Source organism: Halictus rubicundus, chromosome 2 (genome assembly GCF_050948215.1).
Source record: "Halictus rubicundus isolate RS-2024b chromosome 2, iyHalRubi1_principal, whole genome shotgun sequence".
NCBI classification, from domain to species: domain Eukaryota; kingdom Metazoa; phylum Arthropoda; class Insecta; order Hymenoptera; family Halictidae; genus Halictus; species Halictus rubicundus.
This window is the reverse complement of record NC_135150.1, coordinates 15,885,052-15,911,756: the sequence shown is the minus strand read 5'-3', so window position 1 is coordinate 15,911,756 and position 26,705 is coordinate 15,885,052. Positions and strand designations below refer to the sequence as shown.

At 38.3% G+C, this 26,705-nt stretch overlaps 1 protein-coding gene across 1 annotated transcript; it reads right to left on the bottom strand.

The window, feature by feature from the left end:
- Positions 1-962: 962 nt before the first annotated feature.
- Positions 963-26,627, bottom strand: LOC143365395 (uncharacterized). The gene is made up of 12 exons (XM_076805521.1): positions 26,255-26,627; positions 10,152-10,394; positions 9,617-9,771; positions 8,750-8,961; positions 8,094-8,238; positions 7,431-7,673; positions 6,336-6,705; positions 5,416-5,596; positions 5,164-5,327; positions 3,000-3,203; positions 2,306-2,473; positions 963-1,830 (listed from the first exon to the last, which is right to left on the bottom strand). The coding sequence occupies exons 2-12, from the start codon at positions 10,246-10,248 to the stop codon at positions 1,253-1,255; spliced, it is 2,517 nt and encodes an 838-aa protein (XP_076661636.1). The 5' UTR covers positions 10,249-10,394; positions 26,255-26,627; the 3' UTR covers positions 963-1,252.
- Positions 26,628-26,705: the final 78 nt, after the last annotated feature.

Sequence of the window (26,705 nt, the reverse complement as noted above, 5' to 3'; positions counted from 1 at the left end):
TGATACTCATATTTTGAATCGTTAGGTACCTATAATACTCAACGCTAAAGAGGACGTGTGTAATAAAAGTGAGTCGACACTCGATACTGTGTGAAGTACATGCACGATGTTTAATTATGGTGTTCTGGAATGATTTTCCGGGATGATTGAACGTTCGGCACGCGGATAAATAAAATGATCGAAGATCTTGTACGGCAAATTTTACTCGGAAGTATTCGATCGATGTCAATTCCTCGGTACAGAAATTAATTTCTATTGTGTTAATCATTCATTTTCCCACAAATTCGATATTCGATGATGAATCAAAATAATCGCTTATTTTGTAATACATTGCCGGAACTTGTGATAAAATCTACATAGAAAAGCGTGAACTCACATAAATAATGTTTTGTTAAAGTAGTATCACAATTTATCAACGCTCGAATACTTACGAGCGACATAGTCTTCGCAGTGCTACGATTAATTTCCCACGAGTATACAAGACAATTTGTACAAGATCGCGGATCGGTAAGGGTACCGTAACCGAGAGACGGCATTTCATTTAAATTGCTGCAACCTTCGTCTTATGCTATCGCAAAACACATCGCTTCGTTCGTCGTTGATCAGGCTTTTGCGAGCATGAAAGTCTCAAATTTTATCCTTTTAACAATACTATCTCGAATCAAGCTGCGATCCCATTTAAATAATTATCAAGAATCGCCGTTTTGCGAACTCCTCTTCCACGCTAACTTATACTTCATGCTGTAAAAATACTGATTCTCCCGTGAGAATTCCCTCTAACTCAGTGTCGCCAGATGAGGGGAGGGAAAAAGTTACCCCCTCTCTTTGCTAGTACTGGGGAGTACAAATGACAGAAACGGAACGCGTCACGTGACCTGGCCGCGGCGTCAGCGTGGAGATTAGGGCGGTAGTGGGGAAAGTTGACATTGGGCATGTCGCCAGATGAGGGGAGGGAGCACGAATTGAGGGGAAAAAGCTACCCTCTCTCTCTGCCAGTAGCGGAGTACACACTACAGAGACAGAACGCGTCACGTGACCTGACTGGGGCGTTAGCGTGGGGATTAGCGTGGTAGAGGGGGGAAGTTAGAGTGGGGGCACAAGTCTTGATCCGGCGACACTGCTCTAAATTGATAAAAAAAAAAAAAGAAAAAAATAGAAAGCGAGCATCTCGCGCAGAGTTCGCGCGGACGATCGATTCGTTGGCGAGACAACGAAGAAGAGGAAGAGTATCGAGATCTGTGGAGGAACTTGTTCACTTCTTGTCGTCCGGTTGGCTCTCGATGGTGACGTTACATCGATCCTGTTCGTCGTCGAAGCCCGGATTCGTCGTGCCGTTTTGCCGCGAGCATTCTTTCGTCTTCATCCGTTCGTCCGTCTTCTTCGTCTTCTTCGGCTTCTTCCGGCCGTTGTCCTCGGCATTTTCGATTTTGTCGAGGTTCTTCGCGTTGTTTATCGCCTCCATGTTGTTCGTAGATCTATTCCCCTCGTCCCCGAGCTCCTTCGCTATCTCCGACTGGTTCGAGTATGCCTGGTTGTCGATGCCGGACAAATTGTTCGGCTCCTTCTCCCCCGAGTCGTCGCGAGGCTTCTTCTCCTCCATCGCTATCTCGATGATCGCCGGCTCCACGCCGTTCTGATTCTCCATTTTCTTCGGCTTCTTCTTCACGATATCGTTGCCCTCCACCTGCGGACGCTTCTTCAAGTACGCCACATTGAAGATGTAATACATCACACCGGTGATCAATGTCAGTGCCGCGAAGATTCGATACGTCGGACGAGTTCCGAACGCTTTCATCAGGTAGCCGCCGATCAGGCTTCCGGAACCCTTGCCTGGAACAATTGTTGAAGAAGTTGTAGCAGTTTCATTGACGTATGAGGTTAACCTTTTAGCTGGGGTTGGAGATTTAACTCGTGGGGTAACCTGTCCAGTATGTGAACATAATTCTTATTAAACGAAGAAATAACATTTATTCAATAATTCTATTGTGAGTTCACAACCGCCTTGAGCATTATTCAAATAAATTATTTGAGAAGTAATAGTTGAGATAATATATTACCTTATTTGGATACCAGCAAATAATTTTTCTTTAGATTATTTCTTTAGATTATATAGATTATTTAATAATTTTTCAGTTTATTTTTCAATTGATCAAACAGTTTTTTTACGGAATAATTTATATAATTTTTTATGGCAATATCTGCCAATCGTTCTTGTTGAGTCTTGTTTAATGAAGTGCCATTTTCAATTAAATACTTTTTATACGTAAGTAACGTTCTGCAAAACATTTGTTAAATAGTTACTAACCTACTCCATAATAAACACCACCTAACAGTCCTTGTATCGAGGTGTCAGTGGTAGTGGTAGACAATTTAGCGGCGTAAGTAACAGCAGCGGTGAAACTGAGTGACAAAGTCACTGATTCGAGCGCCTCGAAGATGAGCGTGTGCCACGGATTGTAAATAATTGAGTAACCTGTAAAAGAGCATCGTGTTACAAATATTTTCAAAACTTCATATATTAAGATTCCAACAAATAAGACTAGATTATTGCCAATGGAGTGTACTCATACTAGCTGAGCTAAATTAATTCCTTAAAGAAATGATTATATCATTGACAATGGACGTTAAATCAATCTAACAATGGATATCATTTTACTTGTTACCTTGGTGAAACCATACATTAGCCATATATTTTTGTAACTAAAAAACAAATATGGTTACAGTAGAATTTCAATGTAAAGATTGCGGTGTTGAAACTAGTTAGGAAAATTATTTTTTCGAGACAGATTGAAATGGTAAAGCGGCAGCAGAGTTGCTACAGTAGTTTAAGTTAATTAGAAAAGCAATTTCTTGGCGCATTGTAAAAAAAGCGGTTCGGAGGACAGATTAATGCGACCGCGATGGCGACCAGAAAAATAGCAGGGCGTGCTATAATATCAAGGCCGCTGCAATTATCACGGAGTTACTGCAGACGTGCAGGAATTAAAATGGATGCTCACCGCAAAGTCTTATGGCGTAAAAAACGAAGCCTATGAACAGTACATTGGCATGGCCGATCTTTGATATGATTGGGCCAGATAGAACCAGTAATGGTATGCCGGCTATACCGCCTACGGTTATGGTGATACCCATGAGTGATCTTGATCCCCCTAAGTCCTGGATCAGCCAAAAGAGGAACGACTCGATGTAGCCCCAAGCAGTTCCTAAAAAGAAGAAAAACGGTCACTCGTTTCAAACGAGTCTTTTTAATAACCCACCATTAGAATTTATGCGTTTGCGATACCGGTTCAGAGAACATATGAGATATGCAAAAAGCTATCGTTCGCGAGCGAGACCGTTCTTACTTTTATAACAATTCATTTCGATACCATTTCGAAACTTAAGGACTATTATAATTGTTAATTAAAAAACCCGCGAATCTTTATGCTAATTCTGATTCTCATTTCACAAAAAGCAGGTCGAGCGAAAAAGTTTCTTTCGCTGACTAAATGACACTTTGTGGCAAAGATACAGTGTTTGTTGATGCGAACGGCTTCTTGCGTGTCTGCAAAAATCGCATACAAACGCTCTGTGTAATATGTAATCATGAAACAGTAAATACGCGACATTATCGACAACTTTAGACATACTGAAACTAAATAAATCAGAAGCTATCAAGAACTGCAGCGACTATAAAAGCATGACGATCCACAATCCTAAAGCTGAGTACACATTTGTTACCACATCTCGTCCTTTTAGCATGGTACGTTGCCTAAACAATAGCAAATCTAAACGCGTTAATGTTTTATTAAATGCAGCGTACCACCTTTCTGCAATATCAAAACAATTCACCAAAAGGAAATCACGAAGAAAGTAAATTCTCTGTGTATTATGGTTCGATACAACAAAGTATATAAACGACCATCAAAATATTATAAAAAATATATAGCTCGTATAATTTTGGTTATTTCTATTTTAAACAAATCACATGTGTACTTCAAATGCCAATAAATGTGTGTGCAAAATTCTGATGTAAAAGGTTCGACAGTTTTTCTGAAAAAAATTCGTAAATATTGGTGCAAGATGGCGTCGAATACCCCTCTCAACCTTTTAAGGACGGGCGACATTATTGTTTTCCTCGGGGAGACGCGTGCCTGTTATTGAAGCAAAATATATGAAGATGTCCTTGAAGAGTTAAATTCGCAATTTTCGCGTCGACTAAGAGAAGAATAAAATTGCGTTTGAGGTGGTGCGGTGGTGCGAATCGAAGGAGATGCTGGTTCAGGGTCAGATTATACTGGGCAGGTCAGACGCTGAGGGTCTACAAGCGCTAGACACAAAAACAGGGTAAACAAATTCTGCGTCAGAATTCTGTCGACGCCGAAAGACGAGAGTTGTGTTTAATGACACGCGTGAACGTTGTGGCATCGATGTGGAATGTCAATGTCACTGTAATTTCGTTATTCGGCCAACACGCCGAAGATTAGCGGAAGCAGGCAATAACGAGGATTGCGTAACTTATTTCAACGTTCATTTTCGCAATCTCATCGCGTCGTATCGCGGAGAATTTAGGAAATCTATGGCGACTCGCGACCGAGACATTTAAAACTCGTTTACTGTCGCGCCGTCTGCCAGATCAACGTCTAACTTTTACCGACAATCTGAGAATTGAAGATGAAATTACTAACATTGTACAATTAATAATAAACGATATGCTAAGCATACAATAACGTAAAGTGTTGTCCTTAATCGAAATCGATATGGTAACCGAATGGATAGTCACGAAGGACACGTGCAAGCACGTGTTTCTAAATTTGAATTTTTTTCAATTAATTTTTGAATTAATGGAGCACAGTTTACAATTGTAATGAAATATGTAGACCGCGGATCTGTATGCAAACCTTTCCTGCATCCATTATGAGAAGAAGAGAATAAATAGAATGGTATTTCCACCCTTAACATGATACATGGAAAATAATAAGACAATGGTCTTAACGATGGTAGCTTTAAATCGGATCATTTTCTCATTTTTCTCATGAGTGCCTAAAATCCGTAGTCCGAGAGTACGCATACATTACAATTTTATTTGAAATTATTTCCACACGAATAAAGCGTCGACAAGAATTTGGTTATTTATTTTCACCGTTGTAAAAATTGTTTATCTCAGGTAGAAAACTCTCTTACCGAGAATGAAGCATGCGATGAAGAGGGCGGCAGCCTCTATGTTCCTCAGCACAGTGAAAACGTCGCGAATCACGTTCGTCGCCGGCGATTTGAATTCTAAATTAATGGCGAGCATCAGTACTCCCGACATGAGCTTGAGCGCCGCGTACAGGTAGAATGCAGGCCTGAGAAATGGGATTAACAAAATAAATAATAACGATAATGAACCAAAAAAAAAAATGTATACACAATCGAAGATCATCACGACAGTACCTGAAGTCCGTGTAACTCTTGTCACGACTCGCATAATCGATCAAGAGTCCGGAAAGCGGGGAGGAGATCATGCCTCCGATACTCCCGTAGATCCTCTGAAGACCGTAATCGGCTTTCTGTTCTCGCAATATGGCGATAACTGCACCCTCGAACATGGCGAACGTGGTACCGCCGATTACACCTGCGAAGAAGATAATTATGGTCAGAAATTTTATGATAAAACATTCTCACAATTAGAGAAGACTACGAACACTGGAACTACAGGATCCGTCAAAATAACAGGTTAAATTTATTTCATTGCACGTACATTATAATAAAAATTGATGGAGATCTGAGTTGTCATATTTCTCATTTTTATAGAGCAATATAGTCACTTTTAGTTCTCTAACTTGAAAATAAGATTAATTAATCTTCGATATACACGAGTTCTACTGACTAATACTAATCGTTAGTATAATACAAGGATTTTCACGGATAATAATATTCATTCATTTAATGTAGAAAAAACAGTGGCGTTAATTTCCTCGTTATTGCTCTTGAATTACAGATAAGTAGGCAAATAATTTATTATACAGCAAAAATTTAATATACAGTGATTTCTCTATATATGTCGCCAAGGTCTGGATGATAAACGTCGCGGAATAATCCTCACTACCGCGGGGTATACCCCACGAAGCTCGAGAGGCCTCAGACGCCGAGCAGTGTAAACATAACACCGCTAGGGTATGTCTTCTGGACGATACACGACATTGGCAAGACCCGTGTTGTTGACATTTATCGAGAATTCACTGTACACAAGTTTCAATCGACTTCGACAAATTTCAACGAAATTAAACATCATCGCAAAAATAGAATCCGCCGCGTAAAAATTTGTCATTTTTCCATGTCGCGATTTATTTGCAAACAGCGTTTGTACTCACTGATAAAGACTCTGATAACAAAGTAGAGCCAAAAGGTCAACCTAATGTTGAACTCGAGCTCCATGTTCTTGTTGGAGCAAACTTCTTTCCGCGGCGCGGTAACTATACACCTTTTATGACAATCGTCGCTGTTCAGGATCTTATACGGCGCTGCGCTCCGAGAGTAATTGATCAGTGGCAGATCCAAAATAATCTTCTCGGTTTCGAGATCAGGATTGCCGCAAGTTATTTTTTCAAATCGATCTCCCGTCCACGCCATCTCCTCTGATAAATATCTTTGACGTTGCAGTTCGCGATCTTCTTCCGTCACTTCCAGATTTTTCAGCTTCGATTTGAACGAATGGTAGTTTATCGCTTTACTCGCGTTATCCTGTGCAGATTTCATATGGTCGCATGAATAAACAATAACTCATTTTATACGTGTTTGCAATAAGATATATAAATTATGTGCAGTAATATTACAAAGAGTTATTTACTTTTGTCAACGACCACAGTTGATACTACAACATTGCTGTAATAAGGGTGTCCCAAAAATGTTGTATATCCTTGAAAGGAACGATTCCTAAGGTCATTTGAAGTCAGTTTTTCCTTTGCAAAAATGTTCTCCGCGGCTTCGTTAAGGAGTTATTAACGAAAAACGCAGACCAATCACAGCGCAGCTACAGCGGACGGATTCCGGCTCGTCCAATGCCAACGCCACGCTCAGCGTACCCTCTCGCCGATTGGCAATCCGCCCACTATAGGCGTGCTCTGATTGGTCCGTGTTTTTCGTTAATAACTCCTGAACGAAGCCACGAAGAACATTTTCGCAAAGGAAAAAGTTATTCCAAATGACCTCGGGGATCACCCTTTTTAAAGAAGTACAACATTTTTGAGACACCCCGTATATTACCAAACAAAAATCATAAATGCATTAGTAATTCAAAAATTTTCCTGTTGGTAAAAGTTGTAAAATTTATAGGGATTTCAATGAGTACTGTCAGTATTTGTAGGTCATTGATAGGCTGCGGATTTTTATGCAAATTTTCTGAATAGCTTTAATAAATGAAAGATAGTGCAATTCTTAAATTTAAGTTTTTCAGCATATCGGCTGACCTTGAGCGTCAAGATGGGATTGAAACTGCAAAGAGTTCGATTCTCGTAGATTCTGTTCGACATGGCAGTGTTGAAGGTCGATGTCTCGAAGTCCTCGATGAATCCCGACACCGTGCACGCGAATTCGTATAATCGATTCGTCGGGAAGAAATACTCGTTCCTCGAGATCTGACGGATCGACGTCTTGAAGTGTTCGTTATTTGTTAGCCTCCGATACTCCCGGATGTCTTCGTCTTTCGGTTTCTACAAATCAATCATTCAATTGAATCGAACGTCATATACCGGTTCATAGACTCGTCTGCATCATTCTACTAAACTGAAGATTAAGTAGAAAATTATCTCTTTCGTTCGGAGTTCAACATGTTCGTTACCACATTCACACGAATCTATACTAATTAATTTGGTGCACGCTGTTATTTAAAATCATGGAGGCGTAGCATTCAGGAACTCCGTGGCTTTGCTGTTTTAATATTTCATAAAAGACTTGCGTTTAACAAAAAAGTTTTAACAATGAGGATAGGCAACGAAAAAAATGGTGGTAGCAAACGTGTCAAGGAAGCTGAGAATGAAGTAGATGTTATTATTAATTTGAACACTAATTGAACAACAGTAAAAGTAACAATAAAAATTATATGAACTTTCTTATTGTTTAGTTATACGTACCACTGGCATGTCATCCTGAGCAATCGTAAACTTGATCGTGGAGTTGTTACCCGTTTCCAAATTGTGTCGCATAATCGTGTACATCCTCGATGACAAAATGGACTCCACGTCCGTGTCATTGTAAATGTCCATGCGGCACATATAGCTTCAAAAAGAAAATTGAAAAAGTTCAACGATGCGGAGAAAAATATTAAAAAAATGTTGTCGTATAAAATGTAATCAAGATCATGGTATTTATTTTTATTTTCAACTCTCTTATTCCCTTTTTTTTTGCATTTAACGTTTCGCACTCCTGCATCGAGTGTGACTCGACATTTCTAAATTGCCGATTTAGCCATAGATTATATTTTGTAATATTAATTCTTTTTCATCTAGACGTACAATAGCTATTTTCAATATAATTATTAAAAGCAATTGCTGCAAATTACTACCCCTCAAGTAACTGTCTTGTGAAGGACATTTTAAATACAACATTAAAAGTGATAGTTGGTGTCAAAATTGGGAATAAATTCGGCTAAAGCCTATTTTTTGGGATTGAAGAATTTGATCGCAGGTCCAAAATTCTTTGCAGAGTCTAGGGACCGTGTGTAACGGTATGATTAGCGTACCCATAGAAAATTGAATCGGTCGCGATACGAACCCGCATCCTTACCTACCCGCAACTTTCTAGCCTAGTGGAGATCTTTTCTTGTAACTTCGTCTCGCAAGGATGACTCTGGCTCATCGTGTAAAGTAGCCCGTTATTCCCTGTGCAGCCAAGGTCCATAACGACTCTGTTCGGAAATTCCACGGTTATCCTGCCAATCGGCACGAGCAGCAGCAACAGAGCCGCGAATCCGCCAAACGAAGAGAACAGCGACAGTAAAACCTATAGAAACATATCGTTGATATCTTTTTAATTGTTTGCGTCTTCTTATTTCTATCGGTTATGTCACGCGGTAGTTCAACTAAGATAAATCTGGAGAATAATAACGGATCTGCGAATGAAATCTACAATCTTCATTGGATTAAACAATGGCTGGTCACGTAACAGAGTATAATTCGACTAACTAACCCATTTACATCTTTAGCGTATATTTACGCTCAATTTTTCTGGTCACAATTACTTAATATTTTTTCTTATAATGCTGAAATATGAAGTTCTTTTACTTGTAGTAATTTTTGTACTTAAGTATAATAAAAAAAAGTTTGGTGATAAAGGCCTTCTTTTCATATTTCCTTATGATGCAAATGGGTTAAAGTCATTAAAAAATAACTAGAATCAAACGATAGAAAATGGTCAAACTCGAAGTTTACTATTGCTGCAGCAGAACTGTTTATGTTCATACAATTAATTAGCACGATGTGACTTTGACACTGAAATGCTAAAAAAACTCGAAAGGCAGTTGGATTTGTGAACAGGTCATATGTTGATTATATTGTGAGGGGAGTATGTAAAATAAAAGTAAGTGATTGTGAAAAAAGTTTGTGGAGTAGAAAGCAGTTGTTGTGATAAAAAAAAATAGAATTTATTGAAATTTTACTTTGAAATTTCCCACACGATCTGCAAACATTCCGGCTAAGGGTGGCATCACCATAGCGATCACCGGGGTAATGGCACTCATTATGGCTGTCTCCTCCACATTTATGCCAAGCTCCCTCATATGTATCGTCAGATATGGATAAAGTACATAGAGTGCTGGAAACGACAAGAAATTCCTCATTACAGTCGACAACAACAATATTATTATGCTATTATTATTATACTTTTTATTATTATATTATTTACATAAAAGTAAAAGCATTGCAATCTTAAATATAGAAGTTCCAAGTTTAAATATAGAATAATACAAACTTATTTTTTTTTCTGTCAAGGATTTTACCAAAAATTAAATTAAAGTTGGATTAAATTCTATTTTGTATTGTTTTTTCGATGCCGAATACCCGTAGTCTGAAAAGTCCGAATGAAATTTTCGAAATTGATTATAACGAAACTATTTTATTATTAACGATAAAAAGTCAATGGAATGTTACAATTACAAGTTGAATGGATTGTGTTTTACGATAGCGTTTACTCACTGGACGCCTGAACGAAAAAGATCATTTTCAGGGGTAGCAGCTCCTTATGCCGGAAGTCCTTGATGATCCTCCGGAAGAAGCTCTTGATCAACATCATCTTGCCGCCGTTGGAGATCACTTCCAGTCGTGTCGAACGGGTTCGTAAGTAGTGACAATGATAACGTACAGCCGAATATTAAGAATAACACCGATCGCCGGACATATTTTCAAAACTGTTGCGTCACCGGTGCATGGTTCTCCTTCCTGTTGATAAAAAAAATCGCGTACGCCTCGTATCAGACTCGTGACCGTTCGTGATAGACGATCAAAAGTGCAAAAAATTCGCTTTATTACTCGACTGCGGATTTCACCTACATTTTAGTTTTCTTCTTAACAATTTTAACAAGTTAAAGATAGTACAACAGTATTTTTCTATAAACTTTTCAACGTTTTCCGTCCAAACTTCTCCTTTTTGATAAATGCATAAAATCTGCAATCTACTTATTGTGATTTTGTAAATCGGAGAAATAAAACACCTTCTAGCTTTAACATATATAATACTTTGAATTTTCGTAATTTTGGGGTAATCTTAATAGAAGCCAACTTTAAAAAGTTTTAATGTAATTTGTAATCTGTAGTGTAAATAGTTAACCCTTAGCACTCGAATGGTGACTGTAAGGCATTATTCAAAATATTTTTTAAATTATTAAACTCGTTTGTATTTAATAAATTACTAAACATTTCAGTATTGTAGGAGTAAATTGCACCATTTTCGTATGTATAACATGAAAAAATATATGTAGAAGGGAAATATTCTAGGTCGGAAGAAATGTTTCGTTTTGGGGTTAAAATAGCTTCGAGTGCAAAGGGTTAATAAAAAAGAATGATTGTTAGTCTGCAAAAATAAAAAAAAATTGACGGTTCAACAGCCTGGTGGCGATTTTTGACATGACGTCGACGAGCCAACCGTGACACTTTTCGAGGCGATACCGTTGCTTGGTTGCGACCAACTTTGCTTGGTCAACTTCTGTGCATGTCAGCTGATTCTCCATTTATGACCGTCGCATACCGTACATCCGGTTACTGGTACGAGTTTTCAGCAGGTTATTGGACGAATAGGAATATGCCAATTAACCCATAAATGTTTGTTTCGCTTGTCCCGAGGCTCGCGGGATAACCGAACTGTTCTTCGATAATGCTACCGATTCAATTTCTGTCCTTGAACGCGAACGCGAGGACTAGACTGCGAAATGCGTTTATAACAAAAATTCATAGGCATTTGAGACAGTAAAAGAGTTTAAGATCTATGGTAAATTATTTTCAATTTATTAGAATTATTAAAGAAGGGAACTTTTATTTTGTTCCTGTTCGTTACTAACGATATTCAACATTTTATTATTTATTTATTCATTCGGTTCCCGTTCGTCACTAATGATATTCAATATTTTATCATTTATTTAGTCATTTTGTTCCTGTTCGTTATAAATAGTATAGAAAATTTATATTTAGTTCCCGTTCGTTACAAATGGTATAGAAAATTTATGTTCAGTTCCAGTTCGTTATAAATGGTATAGAAAATTTATATATTTAGTTCCCGTTCGTTATAAATGATATCAGAAATTTTTGTTTTATTTTGCCTAAGGGTCCGCAGTCTAGTGATGGCTATCACGAAACAAGCAAAGCCAATACAATTTCATTTGTAACAAATAGACTGCGGTTTTGATGCACTCGCTAATTAAACTGTGATTTTGCGAATGACATAAGAAATATTTCATCTTACATTAACACGACTAGGTAATTCTATTTTGCAAAGACAACTAGACCACCCTGCAACGATTGCGATTCTCGGAATTCGAATTGGCTTCGGTAAAGTTTGTGGTTTGAACGCGTTCGAACACACACATATAAACAAAGCGTTTTAGTACCTGCATCGACATTCGGAGTGTTCCGACCGTGACAGTGGTCAGATTGTCAATATAAATGTCATGACTTTTACATAATGGTTTTACGTACACCGCTCGTAACGTCTGTGATGCTGTTTCCGCTCCGAAGAATCAATCTACCCGCGAATGATTATCGTGTAAACCGGAGTTCGCGGTGAAAACTTAATTGAAATCACAGAAAATAAAATTCATTAGATTCATGAGATCTCCGCAAATAGCAAATCATAATTTGAAAATACTCTTTTCCATTATCGCGGTGGGAAATAAGTATTTTTGGACATCACCGAGGCTGATGAAACTTCGCTGATGAAATTTCTCAGTGACATGACTTCGACTGCTTAATAGATTACTTAATAGATTGCAGATTTTATGCATTAAAACAAAACCGAGTCAATTGTGAAACAACAGAAAAGTTTAAAGAATTTAATGGGAACCTACATCGGGTAAGGGACCCAATTACTGTGGGGGTACCACAATGTCTTTATTATTTATACTTATTTTTAAAAGAAGATAATATTCATTACGCTTTAATATTCTACAGTATTATAACGTTAACTGATTTTAATAAAAAAAATTTAATATCTCAATTTTTATATTCATTAAGCTTTAAAAAAAGGTATAATATAGGCATATTTATACCGCCACAGTAATTGGGTTCCCTAACTTATATTGTACACGTAACCTAGACCTTTACTCAAGGTTACTATTCAACTGAAAAATATCCACGCATTACTTTCGACCTATTAAAATCATTGAAGAAAGACAAAAATGCCTAGCTCCCGTTTCCTGCAAGAAATGCAGGATTTGTTTCGCATGAAGATCCGCAGTGTGTAAATCAAATCGATTGACAGAACAGAATTCTGTAGGTTGCGCGATTGTCTGCCGCTCGTTCGTCCGTTATTATCTATTGTCTAGCCTTCGCATCACGGTCTTCTCGTTCTTCGAGCCGACCTTCCCTCATCTTTAATTCATTCGCGAAGAATCTTCCGCGGCGATTGTTGCGCCGCGCCGAGGGAACTGCACTCCGAATGCGATTCGCGTTTATCGAGCAAGAACCGAACCCGCGTGTTTGGTAGTTTGATCAGCAATTGGATGTTTATCGGCAAACCGGCGGCGGTGCATTGCGATGCAACGCGCACGGTTCGGGTCCAGAAATGTGTCGGAAACCGCAAAGGCTCGCGGCAGTAACTCCGGCGGGGTTATGCAACCTACGTTTGCACGATGAACGCGACTGATAAGCCGAACGTTGCACTTTTTCACTGTCTCCCGCGAGCCATTCATCAATTGTTACTTTGCAAACGTCGCTGGTTAGTTATCGTTCCCAGCGTCGAGGCAACTTCGTGATTACCGTGTTACCATTTTGTTTTTCGGCGACGTCCCTTTATTTCTAATTGAGCCGTTCACGCGTCAAAGCGATTCACTGCAGCTTTGGATTTATTAAATTTTTTTACCACGGTATTCTTAACTGTTTGTCTTTGTTTCTCTTGAAAGCTCGGTCCATTTTCACACAGCGTCCCATTTAAATTCTAATTTTTCAGCAACGGGTAATAAATTATTAGCTATTTCTCGACTAAGATCGATTAACATGTAAATATAGTAAAATGCTAATGTATATTTGACATTCGAAAAAAGAATTGAAGCAACATTTCGGTGAATATTGATAATCAGGACTCATGCACAGCCTTGTCATTAGAACTGATCAAATTGTTTTTAGACTTTAGAGACACGAACATGACAATGGCAAACACAGAAACTTAATAATTTTCAAATATCCGATCACTTTTCACAATTGATTGAAGAATTTAAAAAATGAATTTCAGCTCTAAGATTCCACTGTGTGCACGATAACACCTTCCGAGTGTGCATTCACTTAATTCCAGACTATAGTCATGGCCGCCCACTTCCAGGATTGTTATAAAAAATCACTTCCCTGCACAAGCAACACGCTTCGTTGGATCCCCGTGACTGATCATCGTGCAGAACCGATTTTATAACAATATTTGTACCTTTCATTGCAAACGTCGATACACAGTGCAACTAGTGCTATCTAATCATCCTACCACTTCCTTAGTAATGAAGCAGGGCCTGCGTAAATTGGAGCAATTAACTGGTTCGTTAATAAGGTCGAAACCACCGTTTCGAGATTCCGGAGCTCAAATTTTCCATCAGTTTTGTCCTTAACAAATGGCAATTTCTTTTCCTGAAATCCTGAATCCACACGATCAGAGCGACTGAGAATTCCGCATGGAATGTTCCGTTCGATTAAACAGAAACATGATTTCAGTGTATCGACAATTGTGTAAAGAAAAACGCGGTAAAACGTCATTCCATACCAGAGTTGTCGATCATAGCTGGCGATGCCTTTATCAAATTACCGATTGTTTTCAAAGCTATTGATAACGGAGAACCGGGCGCGCGAAGTTCAAGAAGTATCGGTCGACATTGTTTGACAAACAGGACAACGGACCGTGTTTTAATTGTTTGATGTAAATTGTTTACTCGACCGACCGTAGTCGAAGCTCGAAGGACGCCAGTTGTTGCCACTGAAATCTTCCGTTTAAAAAACCTTCCACACTGACATGTTTCAATAACCAATGGTCTCGGAATATGAATATCACAACTGCATACAAAATCCGCAGTCTATGATCCTAAAATTTCACGTAGTTTTTTTTTAACGTTCTATTTATAAATGTCGCATTAACATCGACGTCATTAGCGACCATATTTCAGTATACAATTATAGATACAGTAGTTTTTTGTAGGCATATACATGAGCGTGGAAGCATTTAGAAAATTTCACGTAGTATTTTATAACAATGCGAACGGCAGTATTTATTTTAAAAACGAAAAATGATCGCCAATTCGAAAGATATAATAAATGGTTTGAAACAAGAGCCACTTGTTAGAAGTAAAATTCAATACATTAATAAAATTTATAAATTTATGCTCTTCGCGAGTATTGATTCGTCTTCCGCCATTTGTGACAAAACGCAGAAAAATGGTTCCAATGTAGATACCTGACAGCCGGAATGATTAATTACGGATATCACTGGAGCAATTTGATTTATCGCGTAGATAAGTTTCTCGCAAGAATTTATTATTCATTAAGCGTTCGAGCGTCCAACAATAACGCGGAAGGCCGACGCTGAACCACTTACGACCAAAAAATTCTTGTAATATTTTCAAGAGAGTTCGATAAGCGTAGAACGCCTATAATTCCGCTCCGCAAGAAGATGGCGGATACCACGCGTCACCTCTCAGTGAAATTACAAAATAGAAAGAGCCAGGGATATTTATACTTTGAATTCCTGATCGACAGGATCATTAACATTCCCTTCGAGATTATAGTGCACGTCGATGCCCGACGACGGAAGCGTAATTGGACCCTATCAATCATTTATCCACACTTCCATGTAAAAAGGATCTATTTCTTTCTCGGATCAATCGAACTCATTTTATACCCGTACATCATCTCGAAACAATGAAGACTGACATTCTACTTCTTCTTTCAACTCTTCTTCCTTTCACGTTCTTCAAGATGCTCAACCATAAATTCCATTACACCTAACTGCGGATTTTACGCGTTTATGACAAAGTGAGAGGCGAGATAGAAAATAAGAAAAGTGTTGGAAGAATTTAGAAATAATGTTAGGACCAATTGAAATCATTAGACTGCGGATTTTATGCATTTATGACTAAATGTTTAACAATGTCGCTATACCACTTTTAATATATAAAAATTATTCATGAGCAAAATAAATGCTTACTTAGTTCCTATAAAATTCTAAAATTCTATTTCTAATCTTGTCTCTTGCAATTGATATATGTAGAACATTTTTATTTTACACTCAGCTGCGTAGTTTAATTACAACTGGACTGCAGATTTTACGCATTTGTGACCAAAATGAACATTATTTCAAACAGTAAAGAAATATTAAAAGAATTTAATAACACTGTTGTACTATTTTCAGTCTACTAAATATATCAAAGAAGAAACTAATTTTCTACTTGATTTCAGTTTGTTGCAATTCAGGTAGATTCTTATTTTGCATAAAATCTGCAGTCTAATTATACCTATAGCAATGTAAAACGAAAGGTCAAACCACCGAGAGAAATCCGATTCGAATTCGAAGTCGAGAGACAGAGAAAAATGCTCGTCGAGTTTTTCGGTGCAAGTCGCGATTCGGTTAAATTATTTTACAGAATCCTCAGGGTGTACAGATGTCTATCGAAATGTTACGCAACGAGCACAGCCGCCGGTAAACACTATGCTTTCTCATAAGACTACTGTGTGCCCATGACTCCTCCTACCCTGTCGCGAATTACAGTAATTCACGGCTCACGCGGCGATTTCAATGTCCGTCGATAGGGCTGCCTTCGAGATCCACGGATCGAGATAATATGCTGAGATACAGGACCCCCTCTTTCCATAAATTCTACCATTTTTTTCTGCTCGCAATGCGGGAGAACAGTGATATAATGAATCGAAGGCACCGGGAATATTTACGAGCGACACATCGTTTCCGCAAGACTCGCACTCAAAATGGCGTGGATACAGTCAAACTTTTCTCGACTGTAGATTCTTCCAACACACGAGTTTCGTTCATTTTTAATTTATTTATTTGAAATCCTCGATGGAAAACAGAAGGGTAAACGCTGCCAAAAAAAACCATTTTCAAGAATTTTTTCGAAATGACGCTGCGTCTTGCTTTATAATTTTTATTTGTAATTGATTTGTCAACTCTTTCAGTGCGCAGAACAATTTTTTATGAAATTTTAACTACTTCTTTCTTGATGCTATCTCGCCCGCAATGAGTACATGATTAAAGATCGTTGTCAATATGGGAGACACATGGACATACAGTAGATACAAATTTTCTTGTTCTTCTAGGTAATTAGGAACGACGAAAAGGTTCGAATTACTGTAACTGTAATATAAATCGCAGTGCAAGGGGGTTACCTTCGGTTTCCGTCAGTTGATCTAAACAATTTTTGTGTCGCGCAAAGACGGTCTAATTACGAGTTCTGAAACTTATCAGAAAAATTGTCTTGGATCTCTGGTATACATGCGTCTCCATTTCCACTTCTTTCTTTCGTGAGACGATGTCTTAGCAGACGACGTGACCCGCAACGGATTACAAGACACGGGCACATAGTAATTACCGCGAATTGCCGGAGCGTTGTCGGAGCTGAATGTTGGCCCATTACAAATGTAATTGCATAACTCGTGCATCGTCGGACTTTGTGGACGAGCCGAGTGCTAAGTATCCTCTTCCTGAAAGATTCCCTGTTTCGTTCCTCCCTCTGCGTATCTAATATTTTTTCTGTTTTTTTTTTTAAAGGTCACAATTTATTCGAACAGCGAGGAAAACCGCGAACCAGGCGTTCGATTTTCGCAACCTTCGATCGTCCGTCTTTCCGCGATATTCTAACCTTCGTCTGCCGCGACACTAACTCGTTTCAAGGAGTTGGAATCAGTATGGAGACTCCATACTCGTCTCGCAACCCGCCATATGTAACCCGCGGCGAACCTTGAATTGGAAACGTGTCCCGGATCATTGAGTTCCGTCGTTTCCGTGACATTTCACTATTGACCTAATTTACAGGTTTACGAGAGCCCCCGAAATGACGGATTCGAATATTTTTAATTCGTTAATTTAATTTTAATTTTTACTAGAAATTTATTTTTTTGGATATGAACTATGGGAAAAATAGAGAAAAATTTGGATAGACACATTCTTGTGATTTTTATAATGTAATGGATAATAGTCACTTTCAGTGCCCCGTAAACCTTTCAAATTGAAGACGATGCTAAAACATTCTAACATAACGTCATAATAGTTATTCAATTACTCAGTTCCTGACGAATAAATTAGATGAAAAGCTACTGTACTAGGAACAATAGAAAGATTAATGTGTCTACAGGAAATACCTCCAAAAATATGTTTTGCAAATTGATAAATAAAGCAGGTGGCTTGCATAAGATAAACGTAACATCCCTCCATATTGTTATGTTTTATAGAACGTTTACTTAATCCCTCAACGTCCAATAATTAGCTGTTTTGTCTTACACCATTTTTAACTCACACTCATTTATAAATAGCACTGCACTGCAAATTTCTATGCGAAATAAAAATTGTCTAAGTCAACTGTCAAAACCAGAAGTTAAATAAAAATGCATTCCTTCTCTTAACAATTTTAATGAATCGAAATTAAAACAAGAAATAAATGCATGTCACGTTTTCCACAGTTCTGTATTTCTTCTAATCATTCTTGTCATAGATGCATAAAATCTATATTGAAATCAATTTTTAAATTGCACTTTCATTAACGTATAATACAATCTTTCTGCTTACGTTACGTAGATGGTCATTAATACAGTTTGTTTGGTCAGTAACACGCCATAAAAAAAAAAGAGTCGCGAAAAAAAGTGAATGAGATAATAAGAGGAGAACAGAAGGTAGGTCAAAATATGATTAAAAAATGGGAATGGGTCGTCGTACCGTAAACTGGACGCAATTTAAAGCGAGAACCAGCCCTCAAGAGCGCCATTACGATATTATCTTATTGTCGCGCGTGAGAATGAAACGACGTAAGCGACTCGAAAAGACATTCGAGTCGCGCGTGCATCAATAATAACAAACCCTGCCCATCGATTATATCGGTTCCCTGGAATTCGAACAATCGAGAAATCGAGTTCGTTTCTTTTTTCCCGTTTCTGGAATTCGATCGTAATCATGGCGTCTTCTTAGCAGTCGAACGATTTTTATTCGAATTCCATTCCTGAGAATTTTCACGCTGGAATCGACAATGCGTGTTTAAATTTAGATTTAAATCGAGTCACAGAATTTGTTCAAAGTATTGACACTCAATATCACGCGATCAGAAAAATATTTTTTAATCTTTTGTAATTAGAAGTTATTTTACTGAGGCGAGCCAGCTACATGAACCATTCATTTTATTTTTTAGTAATGTTCCATTATTGTTACAGTTGTCAAGATATAATATATGTAGAAGATAGACAACGAGCTTACCCCGTTATTAAAAAGTGGCTAAAAAATGCGTCGAGGTCTTTAATAACAGTTTAAAACAGAACAAAAAATATGTTATCTTTCCCGTTGTGAAAGACAGAAGAATTTCGTGAGATCAGAATTTCTTAAACTTTTCCACGTAGATCCGACAACCGGTTGTAAAATGACACCCTCGCTTGCATAATACTGCTCCCATTTACTATCAGCTTTTTTGTGTACGTATACCTGTATCGTTGTTCGATTGGATTACATCCATGACGCGGTCCGGTGCACCGTAACTAATTGCTACATTCGTTTTTAGACGCGAACCAGACGTGGTCTTGCTGGACCTAACAAAAAATCTTGTTTAAAAAATTCCACGGAACGTGTTGGCACGTTGTAAGAATTTTTCACAAAAATCTAAAGACAATATCGATTTGATTAAAAGCATTCGTACAAAGTTGATGAAATAACTGAATACTCGACTAATAAAAAGACAACTTCTTGGAATCTGTACATGTGAAAGGACATTGACATTTCGCAGCATAATTCGAACGTTAGGTTAAGCCACACTTTTACCTTTCGGTGGTCACAGCAATGGCTCAGCACTTTTGACCGATGTTTACTATAACGGTTTAGCATTAGCCACATTTCGCAGTGGGTCATTTCTTTGAAACGATATTGACACTGGCGTTCCACGCGAAGCGATAACGTAAATCGTAATATGTGCGTCCCATCTTCCCTATAACTATTTCTACAAACAATGACTCCGCTAAAACCTAGTGAAAAGATCTGTTATTTGGACTATTCTTTTGAAGTGGCACAGTAGTACTTTAATATACAGGGTTGTCCCAAAAATCTTTTATTTCCTTGAAAGTGGTGATTCCTGTGGTTATTTCAAGAAACTTTTTCCTTTGAGAAAATGTTCTTCGCGACTTTATTCCAGAGTTATTAAGAAAAAACACGGACCTATCAGGACGCTAAAATATACTAGAATATAGTATAGTATACTAAAATATACTAGAATGTAGTATAATATACTTAAATATACTAGAATATAGTATAGTATACTAAAATATACTATAATGTAGTATGATGTACTAGAATGTACTAGTAATATACATGAATATAGTATAATATACTAGAATGTACTGTAATATACATGAATATAGTATAATATACTAGAACGTACGGTAATGTACATGAATATAGTATAATATACAACGAAATATTATAATATACCAAAATATACAATAATATAATCGAACATAATTACTCTGATAAAAATGAATAAATAAAATATAAATCTGTGAAGGCATTAAAGGAATTTAGGAAATTTACTAAAATTATCAAAGGAAGGAATACATTTTCATTAAACTCCTGCTCTCCACAATTGACTTGATGAGCTTTTGCTTTGCATAAAAATCCGCAGCGGAATCAGGCGAATTAGCAAGAAACGCGCTGAAAAATACGGACGAGGTGCAGAAAACTCCGAGAAATCGGCACAATGCATAATGAGCTTGTATAGTAATCGGAAGTTAGTACAGCTATTGAACCCCTAATTAAGTGACTCACACCCCATTTGCATGATCGTTGCGATCATGTTCCTGTGACCCGGCTCGACTCGGTTCGTTCCCATTCGCGATTACTTTCCCTCGCCCTCGGTATCGGTCCGTTGATCTTCGTGACATAGATTTCGAACAATAAGTAAAATCCGTCATTACGTAAACACTCCGGCTGTCGTTACCGAACGGCAGTCGGATTTACGAGTTTCTCCGGCGCGCGAAAAGAAACATCGCGGTCGCCTTTACCCGGTGTCGCGTGCTGCTTGAAAATCTCCGCTCGCAAATCACGAAAAATCGGTTCGCCGTCGACAGTGTTTCTGATCCGATCTATTGTGCAACCGGGGATCGATTGATAAATGACAGAGCGTGAAATGTCGTTTTTACGATCGATCGTGTTGAGGTTCGTAGCCCTCGTCGCGCAACTGTATTTACGCTCACAATGTTTCGCGAAAATCGGTTTCACGAAAACTCCTGTTTCTTTGCGTCAATTTGGAAAAATTGTGCGTGCTTGCTTGCCTATTTTATCCGAGAATTTTATCGTGTAACATTATACGCTGCACGGATTTTATGCACTCATGGCAACTATGCACTGTTGCATAATGTGTCGAGCTTATTGAAATTGTTAAAAGGAGGAGCACATTTTTATGCAAACACTGCTCCCTGACAAGCATTATTTTGCATAAAAATCCTCAAGCTAATTAGTAATGTAGCTACTCAGTTTAAAAATTCTTTTATGGTAACTTCAAATTCACAAAAGTGAAACTTAACGTTTGGTTAATTATGGACATTTTTTGTCATTCGTAAAACATGTATTTAGCGAGACAAAATGTTAATCCAATAATAAAACTCTTCTGTTTTTAACGACTTTTTCAATGAAACTTTTACCAACATATTTGTCACATTCTTCTGATCGAAATGACACAAAATCATTATACAAATCAGTAATCTAACATTGTAACTAGGTAATTGCTGGGATAATCGAGGTTCTACTGTACGTGAATTAAACAAGTAAACACGATCCAAATTGCACCGTGTTTGGTCATTTTAATCCGAAAAATGTCACAAATATATTATAGTAAACGTTCTGTAAAAAAATTATGGAGAACAAACAAGTCAGAGTTGGGCAAAACGTAATTTCAATTACAATTACAATTACGTACCAAATTCCTGTAATTTGAAATTGCAGAAATAAAATTACAATTACATCTAATTGTAATTGGTATTTGCAATTACTTGATGGAATCACTGTAATTGTAATTGTGGTCAGCATATACAACTACTGGTTGAGCCAAATTAATTGCAATTACCAATTACAATTATATGTAATTGTAATTTTATTTCTGCAATTTCAAGTAATTGTAATTGGTAGTTGCAATTACTTGTCCCCAAAATGGCACTAAAAAATGTAATTAGATACCTATTTATTTTTGTACCTATGTATAAAATGCGGCCAAGTCGACTTTTGTTCAAGTACTCAATTTTGTTGGTATTTGTAATTCAATCACTGCAATTACAATGTAATTTTAATTGCTAAGATTTAAATTCCAATTACAAGGTAATTTGAATTACAAATAATTGCAATTACTTACATTCAAGAAGTAATTGTAATCGGCAGCCTCAATTACAATTACAATAATCGAAAGGAGTAATTGCAATTACTTAACACGATTACAGTAATCGCAATTGAGTCTAACAATTACTTCACTGTAATTGTTCTTTCAAACCACTAATTTTTATGTTTTGGACCATTTAACCGTTTTCTTATTGAAATTATAGTCCACTTTTGCTCGTGTAATTGAAGATGTAATTAAATAGTCATATAATTAATTACTGCCCAACTCTGAAACAAGTTTTGTCACTGGATTAGTATCGTCTCACCGATACGCTGGCGTCGATGTTGTATTTACGCGCTGTCCTTTTGAACGTTCTAAGAGATCGAGGAACGGTACCTGTACGCGATACCAGTGACATTTCGGACCCAATGTTTTCGCGTAGACAGCGCTGCGCTGGCGCGCGAGTAAATCATTCAAGGGTACAAGAGATCGCGATCGAACAGCTGGACCAGAAAGTTCTGCCGCCGGGGAGACGGAAGTGAAAAATAAATCGAGTCCCGGGGTGTGTTCGATTTCGATTTTGCTTTCACTGAGCGAGGCGACAGCGACGCCGGCATGGCGAACCGGGTCAAGTGCATTCAGCCAAGAGGAGCTATTCTGTCGTTCCTACGGCGACTCCGGAGTTCCTCCTCCGAGGCGCATTCAAAGGAACTCGCAAATTACTCGTCGTTAGTAGTCAGCGAGACACGCTCGCCGCCGTGTGCGTATGCCAATTCGTATGATCTGCGTCATTGATCAATGCCGGTGAATGATGCACTCGCTCGAAAACAATTAACCGATTACGTTCCCGGAGAGTACGCGATCGTCGGGGATGAAACTGGCGCGAACGAAATCCCGGCTGACCGACGATCGACCTTTTCGCTCGGTTCTACTGTTCATTAGGTTCGCGCAAAAATAATCGCGACTCTCGTCGGTTTAACTCCAGACCCGTCAAAATGACGGACTCAAAATTTTTAAATTCACAATTACTAACCCTCTGCACTCGGAACTATTTTAACTCGAAAACATTTCTATCTATCTAGATAATTTTTTTTTTCATTTTATGCATGCGAAACTGATGCAAAAAATATTATAGTAATTTGTAGTGGCGCCTCAGAGTCGCCACTCAAGTCCTAAAGGTTAAGAGTGAAAGGACGCTCTTGTGAAGAATTGTTCAATAGATTCGTTTCTTTGAGCACATATTACAATAAAAATGGCTGAAAATCCAAATAACTACAATTTTTTTATTTTTACAACGCAATGTGAGTCACTCTTAGTGCTCCGTAAACCTAGTGTTAAACTTCACCGATTTTTCTGGAACCACGTTGTATCTCATCAGATCCGTATAGTAAAATGAAAAATGCGAAGCTTTTAGTCACAACAAATACAGTACAAATTCCCTTAAACAACATATATTTTTTTTTTGTTTCTTTTCTTTGTTTAAAAAGATCCAGGTGTCTTTAAAGCACATTTTTAAATCTGTTTCGATGCTTAGAGATCTGAGGCAAAATTTAATTACACGCATCCTCCCGTTGCGAAAACCGTAAAAAAGTTAAATTATCATTTTCGACTGACAAAATAAAATAGTTTCGCAAGAGACGTTCGATCAGTCGACATTTATCGATGTCGCTTAACGAAGATTTCTAAAGACATTATCTAACTTTCCGTCTTCCAGCGACTAATTCCACATGTTAAGTAATAAGATGACTCATTAGTTAACGAGCGTAGTCGCTGTCGCTATTGTGGGAATCATTAAAAATCCTGAATTATTTATCTTCGATTTATAAAGGACTATCAAGCAACCGACGGTGGACGAATCGTTAAAATGTCAAACGTGCATAAAAGGAGATTCACCTGTCACGGGGAAGAAAACTTGAAAAATTGACAAGTAATGGATTCGACCTAGGCACCGTCGCGTGTCATCAAAAATTCGGCCGCCTTCCGAGAGCTGAACGAGCAAATTGGGCCTATATTCAATTACATCGTTGAAGTGCCGAGGCGTCAGCTCGTTCCTCCAGATGTTGGGGTGTAACTCGTCGTCGAGTGGTATTCACTTCATGTACAGAACCAGGGTGTCGAGGAAAGGAGACTCGACTCTTCGAGAATTTCTCCCTTGCGCAATTCCTAACTAATCTGTAAATGGTTGTAGAGTGTGTCTTCCACAGATGGGCAAACCTATGGCTAGGCATTGGACAGTTCAATGGCGCACGTAACTTAGGGTTGTGTAACGATCCGAGAGAATCCTAACCGTCTCCAGCAGGAGAAAAGAGGAGCGTCGCTTGCCGGGGGTGAGTGACTTTCATAATCACATCATTTGGCTATGTCGTAAAATTAAAACTGTCGATGGATCTATCAAAAAATCCTTAGCCTCGGACCATAGACTTTCAAAAATTACGAAAGAACGTGTTAACGTAGAATTTCAAAATTTACAGATTTTTGGAATCTAAAGAATTAAGTCTAAAGATTAGAATTTAAAGATTTTTGGTGCTTGAAAAGTATGCGATTAAATGGGGGGGGAGGGGGTCGAGACACGGGGGTAGTTGGTTATGCTAGAACTGTAAAAAATCTGTCGATTGGTAAAAATAGCGTATCAGAATTACTTGCAAAGTTGAAAAACTTGCATAGCAACCGATTGGATAGAAATATTGAGGTTCGGTGAATGTCGCAGACATTGATCTCTGTCAGAAGTATCGCTTTATTAAAAATTCTTGCCTATTGCCTCCGGCACGGCTACGAAGGCGGCCGGGAGCATTGAAAGGAACTCACAAATTACATTATTAGTACTCGCAGACACGCGTCGCTGCTGTCTTCGGCATGGAGAAGTTTTGCTGATTCAATACGTCATCGATGAGGACCGTTTTCGTACCTTTTACGCCCGTTCGCGATAAAATACATTAATCGACGAGCCGCGTCGATGAATTGAGACAATAATACGGAAATAAATAAACAATAAATTGCTACATTCGTAATTGCAATACCGGCGTGGGAATTCCATTCTTCGCGTACGGTAAATGACTATAATATTCAGATATAACAGGTTTAGTGTACGACCACTTATTTAAACGGTCGTGAAACTTTAAATTCACAATTTAAATTTTCTTGGCGAGCGTATTAAAGTGCACAACGCAATGTTCGATTAATAAGGCAGTTGCGGTTTTCAATAATAACGTTGTTCTCAATTATTGTTAATTGCTTCGCCCAAACGACTGACTTCCTCGCTTACTTTTAGCGTGACAACGCGGCCGTGGTTTTAATTTGATCTATGCAATTAAGTCTCATTTTCAACGCCACGGCAAAGTGTAGTTAATGTACACAATAGCTCGGATTTGCAGCAATGTTTCCCATTAAATTTGAACGCAGCCAACAACTCTAATCACTAACTCTATCATGGTTTAAGCGAATGATAATCAAAAAATGCTTAATTCAATTGAGGTAATCAACACGAGACACAAAGACTGTTTATAAATCTCGTAATTTTCACTAACGTCGTTCACGCCAATCAGGTGATTGCAAAAACGAAACATAAATTCGAACTAGACTGTTGTTCTCCCTGAAAGTTACAACTAGACTGCGGATCTTTATGGAAAATAAAAAAATGTTTGTATCGATTGCAAGACACAGGAGCGAAATAAAAATTTATTTCTGTTTTTAATTATTTAATTGAAACCAATACGCTGATACTCTTAGATCTTTTTAATATGTCCACTACTTTAAATTGTGGTTACCCATTTTTGTCATAAACGCATAAAATTCGCAGTCCAGTTAAAACTGCCGAATTTATTAACACGCAGAATGGGTCGCCGAAAATTTTCAGCTGCGCAAAAACTCCAAACCCACAGCCTCCCGTTTTTATTTTTCGGATAGCAGACAAACCGGTTTGTCGGAGAATAGGACCGAACAATGCCTCGACTGAAAAAATTTATTTATTCCATACAACACGGTGCAGCACGGTTAGAGCACACGATACTTATTATTATTTCGCCTAAGTCGGAGACCAGAACGGGGACGACTTACTGTGATCGAAGCTCCGGAAGCGACACACGTGCCTGCGGCGTGAATTCCTGTGATCAAGAATTCTTCGCCCACGCGGAGGACCTACTTGTAAAAATGTTCCTGAGATCACCACTGCACCAAAAAAAAAAAAAAAAAGAAAAGCAAAGAAGGATAAACAGAGACGCTACGTTTCCACCGGATTGAAACTTGGATGCGAAAGGCGAATTTTTCAATCGCGAAGAAAAACGATTTCGATCGATCCGTGTCTCGGACCGAAGGTTTCGAGCAAGAACGGTTTTTCGAGAACCCAGAAGAGTGCCGTTGGGTCCGTTCCGCGCGCCGTCGAGCGCACTACTGGTCCGAGCCGATCGTCGCGGCAAGACCGGCACGAAAATAAGCGCAAGTATTCTAATACCGCCAATCGTGTGGACGAGCGTGACCGCGAACCATCGCGCCGATTCGCGCCTCTTCC